The sequence below is a fragment of the Haemaphysalis longicornis genome, unplaced genomic scaffold (genome assembly GCF_048455015.1).
Source record: "Haemaphysalis longicornis isolate Haplotype H1 unplaced genomic scaffold, Haemaphysalis longicornis Haplotype H1 scaffold_12, whole genome shotgun sequence".
Lineage (NCBI taxonomy): Eukaryota > Metazoa > Arthropoda > Arachnida > Ixodida > Ixodidae > Haemaphysalis > Haemaphysalis longicornis.
The window spans coordinates 27,081,428-27,093,770 of NW_027526225.1; the positions used below are offsets into that span (position 1 = coordinate 27,081,428).

General features: G+C 52.3%; 2 protein-coding genes across 2 annotated transcripts in view; both read left to right on the plus strand.

Moving 5' to 3' along the window:
* LOC144162514 (protein O-mannosyl-transferase TMTC1-like) overlaps nt 1-12,343 on the plus strand; it is a 162,733-nt gene that overhangs the window by 105,692 nt on the left and 44,698 nt on the right. The gene's annotated exons all lie outside the window — the stretch shown is intronic.
* LOC144162164 (uncharacterized) lies at nt 933-4,961 on the plus strand. The gene is made up of 2 exons (XM_077692646.1): nt 933-1,866; nt 4,933-4,961. Exons 1-2 carry the CDS (start codon nt 933-935, stop codon nt 4,959-4,961), a joined length of 963 nt encoding a protein of 320 aa, XP_077548772.1.

A 12,343-nucleotide genomic window follows, 5' to 3' on the forward strand; every position in this document is an offset into this window, starting at 1 on the left:
CATTTCGAACGCGCTATTTTTTTTTCTTACGCGGCTGGAGCCCTCATGTGGCCATTCGAACGCACCATTTTCTTCTTGCACGTGCAGCCTTTCTGCGTCATTTCGAACGTGCCGTTTTTTTCTTCTGCGGCCGGTGTTTTCGCTTACTATCGTAAAAACCAACCCAACGAGCGTTCCTAGCTAAATGAACGCACGCGCTGCCGGTTAATTACGTATATTTTTACTCAAATGTACCTATCGTTTTCTTTTCTCTAAACAGCGGGGACATGTAGGACAAATATCAGCGTTTCACCAGTTAGGAATGCTTATGCGGTATATATATATATATATATATATATATATATATATATATATATATATATATATATATATATATATATATATATATATATATATATATATATATATATATATATGTAAGGCATTCCACATGTAATCGAAAGGCGTGGGTTCGGTCCCCACTCTGGGCGCGTGTTTTTCTTTCTTTCTTCTGTATATTAAAAAAAATGTTCACTTCATTAACCGTAGTAAAAAAGAAAAGAGCCTAACCACACCCCTATGCCTCCTTTGGCGTCGTAGACTGCTGACCTATCTGTATTTCCCCATCGAGCCCCTCATTTCCTTACTATATATATATATATATATATTGTAAAGGAGATGAATGGTACAGGCGCTATTGAACGAAACGCGATAGTGCGCCAGACTCCGCAGCCGCGAAAGCAGCATCGACAGTGACAACAAAACGAAAACCACCGACGACGAAGACGACAGGCGCGCGTCTGTGAACCCGCTCCATCTTGGATAACGGTCATTAAAGGCCATTCGTCAGCTACCTTGCGTTGAGCAATACATCCCCTTAGAATTGGTGGAGGTTGCTGTGGTCCTGACCTCTCTCTACACTGGAACTCCGCTCCCGGACGCTCCCCAGCACCATGGCTCCTCCTCGCGAGACTGAGCCCCCGGCTGCACCTCCTTCGACGACCATCATCTGTTCCGGTTCCATTCGTCAGCGGGATCCCCCATTCTTCAATGGCCAAGACGAGCAGGACGTGGAAGACTGGCTCGCCACGTACGACAGAGTAAGCGCCCACAACTGGGGTGACAACGTGAAGCGGAACAGCGTGGAATTTTACCTCACCGGTACGGCCGAGCTTTGGTATGGCAACCACGGAAAGCAATACCCCACGTGGTCGGAATTCAAATCGAGGTTTTCGGAACACTTCGGTCGCCCTTCAGTGCGGAAGCTTCATGCAGAGCAGCGCTTGCGAGAACGAGCGCAGCAGCCCGGTGAGAGCTTCCTCAGTTACATCGAGGAAGTTGTGGATTTGTGCAGGAGGGTGAGCGCCACGATGAGCGACGAGGACACAATTAAGCACATCCTCAAAGGCATTTCAGATGACGCCTTTCAAATGCTGCTGGCGAAGAATCCCCAAACGGTCACCGACGTCATCAACCTGTGCCAGAGCTATGACGAGCTCAGGAGACAGCGAGCTCTTACACGGCGATCTGTTGGCCCGGATGTGTCGAGCTTAACTGCTGGTAGCGACAACACTCTGTCTCCGCGCACTCAGCAGTTCATCCGGGAAGAAGTTGCCCGTCAGCTTTCCCTAGTTCCCTTCACACCGACGTCTGACGCCACCCTTGCCCCTTCGTTTAGAAGTGCTATCCAGCAGCAGGTGGCCGATACCATTCCATGCTCCCGCCAACACGCACCTGTGACCGCTTCGCTGATCGGTGCCGGCATCGCGCAACCCACACCACCTGCTGTTACGCCCACGTACGTGACCCCTGTGCAAACACTACCTGTTGCCGGACCTCTAACCTACGCCGACGCCATCTCCAGGCCCTTTGCCGAAACCGTCACAAGTCAGCCAATCTTCCCGGTCATGCCGCAACAGCCCACAGAGCTCACAGGAAGACCAACGTATCCCAGCTACCTGCCGATGCCACCTGTGTTGCAGAGGCCGCCACGCGTACGGCTTGACCCGTCATCTTCGACCACCGCTTGGCGCACGCCGGACAATCGCCCAATCTGCTTTGTTTGCTTAACTCCCGGACACGTGGCGCGTTACTGCCGCCGCGGGGGGATGCCTGCACGGCAGCCTTCTTGGAACGTGCCGTATGTCTCGCCGCAGTCGATGCCTCGTGCTCCGACCACTTTTGCCGAGACGTCTCCACCCGCCAACTCGCGTGACACCACCAACCGTCACCCATCCCCGCGACGCCGTTCACTTTCGCCGATGCGTCGGCGCCCCTTGCCTCCTGAAGCGGAAAACTAGGCGCCGCAGTTCCGGAGGCAAGAGCTGCGTCATCGTCGAACTGTTCAAGACCTACCTTCTTACCCAATAACGTCGTCGACATTATAATAGACGGAGTCGCCACTCATGCGCTTGTCGACACTGGAGCCGCCGTTTCAGTTATCCGCCTAGAGCTTTGCCGCCGCCTGAAAAAGGTTATGACGCCGCATTTTGGACCACCCTTACGTACTGCTTCAGCACGTTCGATCGAACCAGTCGGTACGTGTACTGCCCGGGTGTTCATCCAGGACGTTCTGTACATTGTTCAGTTCATTGCCCTCTCTTCATGCTCACATGACGTCATCCTGGGATGGGATTTCCTCTCCCGGCACAACGCTATCATTGACTGCGCCCGAGCCGAAGTTGAGTTGTTTTCGCCCCTTGATATACCATCAGAAATTTCTCCAACACCACTTTCCGTGAAAGTTTCTGTCGCCGACGACACTACTATCCCTTCATGCTCCACCGTCCCTGTGCCCTTGATCTGCCATCTTCCTTCCGACGTCAATGCAATTTTCACGCCTTCGCAATTGTTCTGCCAACGCCGATGTCTGTTGCTTCCTTTCGCCTTGCTGAGTATCCGCGATGGCCAAACCGCCCTGTTCGTTTCTAATCCTGGAGCTAGTCCTCGCTCTTTGCTCCGCGGCGAGTGCCTTGGACGCGCCGAGTCAGTGGAGACCGCCGTTTTCATCGCCACTTTAGACGACCTGCCGCACGTTGAGGTGACCGGACTCTGTCCACCTCCTGCCACTGCATCTCGGGTATCCCCGGAAGTTTTTGATCGTGCCATCGACGCCGACCTTACGCCGCCCCAACGAGACCAACTGATGAAACTACTGTGTCAATTTCATTCGTCCTTTGACTGTGCGCAGACGTCGCTTGGTCGCACCACGACGGTCAGCCACCCTATCGACACCGGCTCCCACGCGCCTTTACGCCAGCGACCTTACCGCGTTGCCCCTTCCGAAAGGAGCATAATTGACGAACAAGTGGGTGACATGCTCCAGCGTGGTATCATTCGACAATCGAACAGCCCCTGGGCGTCGCCGGTAGTACTCGTACGGAAAAAGGACGGCTCCATCCGTTTTTGTGTCGACTACCGTCGCCTAAACAAAATAACTCGCAAGGATGTTTATCCGCTACCACGCATCGACGACGCCCTAGATTGCCTTCAAGGAGCAGAATATTTCTCGTCCCTTGACCTACGCTCCGGATACTGGCAAGTCCCGATGGCAGATGCGGGTCGTCCGAAAACAGCCTTTGTTACTCCAGATGGTTTATATGAATTTAACGTCATGCCGTTCGGCCTGTGCAACGCGCCAGCAACATTCGAACGGATGATGGACAATATTCTTCGCGGCCTCAAATGGAAAATATGCCTGTGTTACCTGGATGACGTTGTAGTGTTCTCACCCGACTTTTCCACGCATCTACGGCGGCTCGAGCAAGTTTTAGCTTGTATGAAGGACGCAGGCCTTCAACTAAACCTAAAGAAGTGCCGATTTGCTGCTCGCCAGCTGACGATCCTTGGCCACGTCGTTTCCAGAGATGGCGTTCTTCCTGATCCGGACAAGCTTCGTGCCGTGGCTGAATTCCCGAAGCCGACCACGATCAAAGAGCTTCGTAGCTTCATCGGGCTATGCTCGTATTTCCGCCGCTTTGTGCGTAACTTCGCCTCCATCATCGCGCCATTGACACAACTTCTTGGCAACAAGACGGGTCTTTTGGCATGGTCATCGGCTTGCGACAAGCCTTTACAACCCTACGTCGCCTCCTCACGTCCCCGCCAATTCTTCGCCATTTCGACCCGTCGGCCCCGACTGAAATCCACACCGATGCGAGTGGAGTTGGTCTGGGTGCTGTTCTGGCTCAAAGGAAGGCCGGGTTCCACGAATACGTGGTCGCTTACGCGAGCCGCACACTCACGCCTGCGGAGACGAATTACTCTGTCACTGAGCGGGAATGCTTGGCAATTGTGTGGGCCCTCTCGAAGTTTCGTCCTTATCTGTATGGCCGACCTTTCGACGTGGTCACCGACCATCATGCGCTTTGTTGGTTGTCGTCCCTGAGAGACCCTTCTGGCCGACTGGCACGTTGGGCACTCCGCCTTCAGGACTTTGACATCCGCGTGGTGTATCGGTCTGGCCGCAAGCACCACGACGCTGACGCCCTCTCCCGGTGTCCGATGTTGCCTGACGAGACGACTAATTCCCCCTCTGAGTGCTTTGTATCGCTCGTTGACGTGAGTTCCATGCCATCTGAACAGCGAAAAGATCCGTGGGTCATGTCACTTTGCAACTACCTTTCGAACCCGTCGAACTCGTCGGTACCTCGAGCAATTCGGCGCCAAGCGTCCCACTTCGCTATTCGTGATGGCTTGCTCTACAGGCGGAACTACCACCCTAATGGGCGCAAATGGCTGCTCGTCATTCCCCGCCATCTGCGCTCTGAAGTGTGCGACCAGTTTCACAGTGAGCCTCAGTGTGCCCACGCCGGCGTGCTAAAGACCTACGAACGCCTTAGACTGCGATATTACTGGCGTGGTATGTATGGCTTCGTTCGTCGTTATGTTCGCTCTTGCACGGACTGTCAACGGCGCAAGCCACCACCCCCTCGTGCGTCTGGCCCGATGCAGCCTTTGGCGTGCCCGATTCGACCTTTTGACCGGGTAGGAATCGATCTCTACGGACCCCTCCCCTGTACTGCGGCTGGCAATAGGTGGGTCATCGTAGCCGTCGACCACCTGACACGGTACGCCGAAACCGCTGCTCTGCGTGCCGGTACTGCCGACGCCGTTGGAACATTTCTGCTCAACCGCATCATCCTTCGTCACGGCGCTCCTCGGGAACTTCTCAGTGACAGGGGGCGTGTCTTTCTATCTGACGTCATTGAATCGCTCCTAAAGGCCTGCCGCATCGTCCACCGCACGACTACTGCATATCACCCGCAGACGAACGGCTTAACCGAACGTTTTAACCGCACCCTGGGGGACATGCTGGCAATGTATGTGTCATCCGACCATTCCAACTGGGATATGATTCTTCCATTCGTAACCTACGCCTACAACACTGCCAAGCAAGCCACCACGGGTTTCTCTCCCTTCTCCCTTGTGTATGGACGCGAGCCGTCGTGCCTGCTTGACACGATCCTCCCCTACAGTTCCGACGTGTCTGAAGCCTTGCCAATCTCTGACGTCACCCGACGTGCGGAGGAGTGTCGCCAACTGGCTCGCTCGTTCACGTCAGACGAGCAAGGACGCCAAAAGTTCCGCCATGATGCGTCGACGCCTACCCCAGAATTTTCTCCGGATGATCTCGTTTGGCTCTGGATTCCGGCCACGACTCCTGGGCTGTCGAGCAAGCTCATTTCAAAGTATCACGGACCGTATCGTGTACTCGAACGCACGTCGCCTGTCAATTATGTAGTCGAGCCTCTGAATACTTCATCTGACCATCGCTGCCGTGGCCGAGAGACCGTTCACGTAGCACGCCTGAAGCGATACTTCGAACCCGCCATGGTCTTGTGCCCCTAAGTCGCCAGGATGGCTCCTATTCGTCCCGGGGAAATTGTAAAGGAGATGAATGGTACAGGCGCTATTGAACGAAACGCGATAGTGCGCCAGACTCCGCAGCCGCGAAAGCAGCATCGACAGTGACAACAAAACGAAAACAACCGACGACGAAGACGACAGGCGCGCGTCTGTGAACCCGTTCCATCTTGGATAACGGTCATTAAAGGCCTTTCGTCAGCTACCTTGCGTTGAGCAATACATCCCCTTAGAATATATATATATATATATATATATATATATAGCAGAACAGAGAGATACGGGACGAGGGACTCGGTAAAGATACATATCAAGGTTGCAGTCGTCATTGCCAGTGCTATTCGGCTTTTTTCGAAATATATAATAGGGCCGAATGACGTGTGCTTGTCACGTTTCTTTGATTCATTGATAAATAAGCGAAAATATAAGTCGAGAAAAAATCCGCCGTTTTCCGGGAGCGGGACTCGAACCCACATCTCCGCATAACCGGTGCGGTGCGTTAACCAATTACGCTATCCCCACAGCGGCTTCTCTCTCGACTTTTAAAGCGGGGGTTTATATTTACAAGAGCTCTGAGGCCGGTCAACTAGCGCCGCCCCTCGACTACCGCGGGAGACGTAGAACGTCTTCTTTCCCAGCGGCCGCCACGTAGAACGTGGTCGGAGGTCGGGGTTAGCAATTGGCATATCCGAACTGCTGGAGCCAGTGCCTCGTAATGCATGTAGCAGAACAGAGAGATACGGGACGAGGGACTCGGTAAAGATACATATCAAGGTTGCAGTCGTCATTGCCAGTGCTATTCGGCTTTTTTCGAAATATATAATAGGGCCGAATGACGTGTGCTTGTCACGTTTCTTTGATTCATTGATAAATAAGCGAAAATATAAGTCGAGAAAAAATCCGCCGTTTTCCGGGAGCGGGACTCGAACCCACATCTCCGCATAACCGGTGCGGTGCGTTAACCAATTACGCTATCCCCACAGCGGCTTCTCTCTCGACTTTTAAAGCGGGGGTTTATATTTACAAGAGCTCTGAGGCCGGTCAACTAGCGCCGCCCCTCGACTACCGCGGGAGACGTAGAACGTCTTCTTTCCCAGCGGCCGCCACGTAGAACGTGGTCGGAGGTCGGGGTTAGCAATTGGCATATCCGAACTGCTGGAGCCAGTGCCTCGTAATGCATGTAGCAGAACAGAGAGATACGGGACGAGGGACTCGGTAAAGATACATATCAAGGTTGCAGTCGTCATTGCCAGTGCTATTCGGCTTTTTTCGAAATATATAATAGGGCCGAATGACGTGTGCTTGTCACGTTTCTTTGATTCATTGATAAATAAGCGAAAATATAAGTCGAGAAAAAATCCGCCGTTTTCCGGGAGCGGGACTCGAACCCACATCTCCGCATAACCGGTGCGGTGCGTTAACCAATTACGCTATCCCCACAGCGGCTTCTCTCTCGACTTTTAAAGCGGGGGTTTATATTTACAAGAGCTCTGAGGCCGGTCAACTAGCGCCGCCCCTCGACTACCGCGGGAGACGTAGAACGTCTTCTTTCCCAGCGGCCGCCACGTAGAACGTGGTCGGAGGTCGGGGTTAGCAATTGGCATATCCGAACTGCTGGAGCCAGTGCCTCGTAATGCATGTAGCAGAACAGAGAGATACGGGACGAGGGACTCGGTAAAGATACATATCAAGGTTGCAGTCGTCATTGCCAGTGCTATTCGGCTTTTTTCGAAATATATAATAGGGCCGAATGACGTGTGCTTGTCACGTTTCTTTGATTCATTGATAAATAAGCGAAAATATAAGTCGAGAAAAAATCCGCCGTTTTCCGGGAGCGGGACTCGAACCCACATCTCCGCATAACCGGTGCGGTGCGTTAACCAATTACGCTATCCCCACAGCGGCTTCTCTCTCGACTTTTAAAGCGGGGGTTTATATTTACAAGAGCTCTGAGGCCGGTCAACTAGCGCCGCCCCTCGACTACCGCGGGAGACGTAGAACGTCTTCTTTCCCAGCGGCCGCCACGTAGAACGTGGTCGGAGGTCGGGGTTAGCAATTGGCATATCCGAACTGCTGGAGCCAGTGCCTCGTAATGCATGTAGCAGAACAGAGAGATACGGGACGAGGGACTCGGTAAAGATACATATCAAGGTTGCAGTCGTCATTGCCAGTGCTATTCGGCTTTTTTCGAAATATATAATAGGGCCGAATGACGTGTGCTTGTCACGTTTCTTTGATTCATTGATAAATAAGCGAAAATATAAGTCGAGAAAAAATCCGCCGTTTTCCGGGAGCGGGACTCGAACCCACATCTCCGCATAACCGGTGCGGTGCGTTAACCAATTACGCTATCCCCACAGCGGCTTCTCTCTCGACTTTTAAAGCGGGGGTTTATATTTACAAGAGCTCTGAGGCCGGTCAACTAGCGCCGCCCCTCGACTACCGCGGGAGACGTAGAACGTCTTCTTTCCCAGCGGCCGCCACGTAGAACGTGGTCGGAGGTCGGGGTTAGCAATTGGCATATCCGAACTGCTGGAGCCAGTGCCTCGTAATGCATGTAGCAGAACAGAGAGATACGGGACGAGGGACTCGGTAAAGATACATATCAAGGTTGCAGTCGTCATTGCCAGTGCTATTCGGCTTTTTTCGAAATATATAATAGGGCCGAATGACGTGTGCTTGTCACGTTTCTTTGATTCATTGATAAATAAGCGAAAATATAAGTCGAGAAAAAATCCGCCGTTTTCCGGGAGCGGGACTCGAACCCACATCTCCGCATAACCGGTGCGGTGCGTTAACCAATTACGCTATCCCCACAGCGGCTTCTCTCTCGACTTTTAAAGCGGGGGTTTATATTTACAAGAGCTCTGAGGCCGGTCAACTAGCGCCGCCCCTCGACTACCGCGGGAGACGTAGAACGTCTTCTTTCCCAGCGGCCGCCACGTAGAACGTGGTCGGAGGTCGGGGTTAGCAATTGGCATATCCGAACTGCTGGAGCCAGTGCCTCGTAATGCATGTAGCAGAACAGAGAGATACGGGACGAGGGACTCGGTAAAGATACATATCAAGGTTGCAGTCGTCATTGCCAGTGCTATTCGGCTTTTTTCGAAATATATAATAGGGCCGAATGACGTGTGCTTGTCACGTTTCTTTGATTCATTGATAAATAAGCGAAAATATAAGTCGAGAAAAAATCCGCCGTTTTCCGGGAGCGGGACTCGAACCCACATCTCCGCATAACCGGTGCGGTGCGTTAACCAATTACGCTATCCCCACAGCGGCTTCTCTCTCGACTTTTAAAGCGGGGGTTTATATTTACAAGAGCTCTGAGGCCGGTCAACTAGCGCCGCCCCTCGACTACCGCGGGAGACGTAGAACGTCTTCTTTCCCAGCGGCCGCCACGTAGAACGTGGTCGGAGGTCGGGGTTAGCAATTGGCATATCCGAACTGCTGGAGCCAGTGCCTCGTAATGCATGTAGCAGAACAGAGAGATACGGGACGAGGGACTCGGTAAAGATACATATCAAGGTTGCAGTCGTCATTGCCAGTGCTATTCGGCTTTTTTCGAAATATATAATAGGGCCGAATGACGTGTGCTTGTCACGTTTCTTTGATTCATTGATAAATAAGCGAAAATATAAGTCGAGAAAAAATCCGCCGTTTTCCGGGAGCGGGACTCGAACCCACATCTCCGCATAACCGGTGCGGTGCGTTAACCAATTACGCTATCCCCACAGCGGCTTCTCTCTCGACTTTTAAAGCGGGGGTTTATATTTACAAGAGCTCTGAGGCCGGTCAACTAGCGCCGCCCCTCGACTACCGCGGGAGACGTAGAACGTCTTCTTTCCCAGCGGCCGCCACGTAGAACGTGGTCGGAGGTCGGGGTTAGCAATTGGCATATCCGAACTGCTGGAGCCAGTGCCTCGTAATGCATGTAGCAGAACAGAGAGATACGGGACGAGGGACTCGGTAAAGATACATATCAAGGTTGCAGTCGTCATTGCCAGTGCTATTCGGCTTTTTTCGAAATATATAATAGGGCCGAATGACGTGTGCTTGTCACGTTTCTTTGATTCATTGATAAATAAGCGAAAATATAAGTCGAGAAAAAATCCGCCGTTTTCCGGGAGCGGGACTCGAACCCACATCTCCGCATAACCGGTGCGGTGCGTTAACCAATTACGCTATCCCCACAGCGGCTTCTCTCTCGACTTTTAAAGCGGGGGTTTATATTTACAAGAGCTCTGAGGCCGGTCAACTAGCGCCGCCCCTCGACTACCGCGGGAGACGTAGAACGTCTTCTTTCCCAGCGGCCGCCACGTAGAACGTGGTCGGAGGTCGGGGTTAGCAATTGGCATATCCGAACTGCTGGAGCCAGTGCCTCGTAATGCATGTAGCAGAACAGAGAGATACGGGACGAGGGACTCGGTAAAGATACATATCAAGGTTGCAGTCGTCATTGCCAGTGCTATTCGGCTTTTTTCGAAATATATAATAGGGCCGAATGACGTGTGCTTGTCACGTTTCTTTGATTCATTGATAAATAAGCGAAAATATAAGTCGAGAAAAAATCCGCCGTTTTCCGGGAGCGGGACTCGAACCCACATCTCCGCATAACCGGTGCGGTGCGTTAACCAATTACGCTATCCCCACAGCGGCTTCTCTCTCGACTTTTAAAGCGGGGGTTTATATTTACAAGAGCTCTGAGGCCGGTCAACTAGCGCCGCCCCTCGACTACCGCGGGAGACGTAGAACGTCTTCTTTCCCAGCGGCCGCCACGTAGAACGTGGTCGGAGGTCGGGGTTAGCAATTGGCATATCCGAACTGCTGGAGCCAGTGCCTCGTAATGCATGTAGCAGAACAGAGAGATACGGGACGAGGGACTCGGTAAAGATACATATCAAGGTTGCAGTCGTCATTGCCAGTGCTATTCGGCTTTTTTCGAAATATATAATAGGGCCGAATGACGTGTGCTTGTCACGTTTCTTTGATTCATTGATAAATAAGCGAAAATATAAGTCGAGAAAAAATCCGCCGTTTTCCGGGAGCGGGACTCGAACCCACATCTCCGCATAACCGGTGCGGTGCGTTAACCAATTACGCTATCCCCACAGCGGCTTCTCTCTCGACTTTTAAAGCGGGGGTTTATATTTACAAGAGCTCTGAGGCCGGTCAACTAGCGCCGCCCCTCGACTACCGCGGGAGACGTAGAACGTCTTCTTTCCCAGCGGCCGCCACGTAGAACGTGGTCGGAGGTCGGGGTTAGCAATTGGCATATCCGAACTGCTGGAGCCAGTGCCTCGTAATGCATGTAGCAGAACAGAGAGATACGGGACGAGGGACTCGGTAAAGATACATATCAAGGTTGCAGTCGTCATTGCCAGTGCTATTCGGCTTTTTTCGAAATATATAATAGGGCCGAATGACGTGTGCTTGTCACGTTTCTTTGATTCATTGATAAATAAGCGAAAATATAAGTCGAGAAAAAATCCGCCGTTTTCCGGGAGCGGGACTCGAACCCACATCTCCGCATAACCGGTGCGGTGCGTTAACCAATTACGCTATCCCCACAGCGGCTTCTCTCTCGACTTTTAAAGCGGGGGTTTATATTTACAAGAGCTCTGAGGCCGGTCAACTAGCGCCGCCCCTCGACTACCGCGGGAGACGTAGAACGTCTTCTTTCCCAGCGGCCGCCACGTAGAACGTGGTCGGAGGTCGGGGTTAGCAATTGGCATATCCGAACTGCTGGAGCCAGTGCCTCGTAATGCATGTAGCAGAACAGAGAGATACGGGACGAGGGACTCGGTAAAGATACATATCAAGGTTGCAGTCGTCATTGCCAGTGCTATTCGGCTTTTTTCGAAATATATAATAGGGCCGAATGACGTGTGCTTGTCACGTTTCTTTGATTCATTGATAAATAAGCGAAAATATAAGTCGAGAAAAAATCCGCCGTTTTCCGGGAGCGGGACTCGAACCCACATCTCCGCATAACCGGTGCGGTGCGTTAACCAATTACGCTATCCCCACAGCGGCTTCTCTCTCGACTTTTAAAGCGGGGGTTTATATTTACAAGAGCTCTGAGGCCGGTCAACTAGCGCCGCCCCTCGACTACCGCGGGAGACGTAGAACGTCTTCTTTCCCAGCGGCCGCCACGTAGAACGTGGTCGGAGGTCGGGGTTAGCAATTGGCATATCCGAACTGCTGGAGCCAGTGCCTCGTAATGCATGTAGCAGAACAGAGAGATACGGGACGAGGGACTCGGTAAAGATACATATCAAGGTTGCAGTCGTCATTGCCAGTGCTATTCGGCTTTTTTCGAAATATATAATAGGGCCGAATGACGTGTGCTTGTCACGTTTCTTTGATTCATTGATAAATAAGCGAAAATATAAGTCGAGAAAAAATCCGCCGTTTTCCGGGAGCGGGACTCGAACCCACATCTCCGCATAACCGGTGCGGTGCGTTAACCAATTACGCTATCCCCACAGCGGCTTCT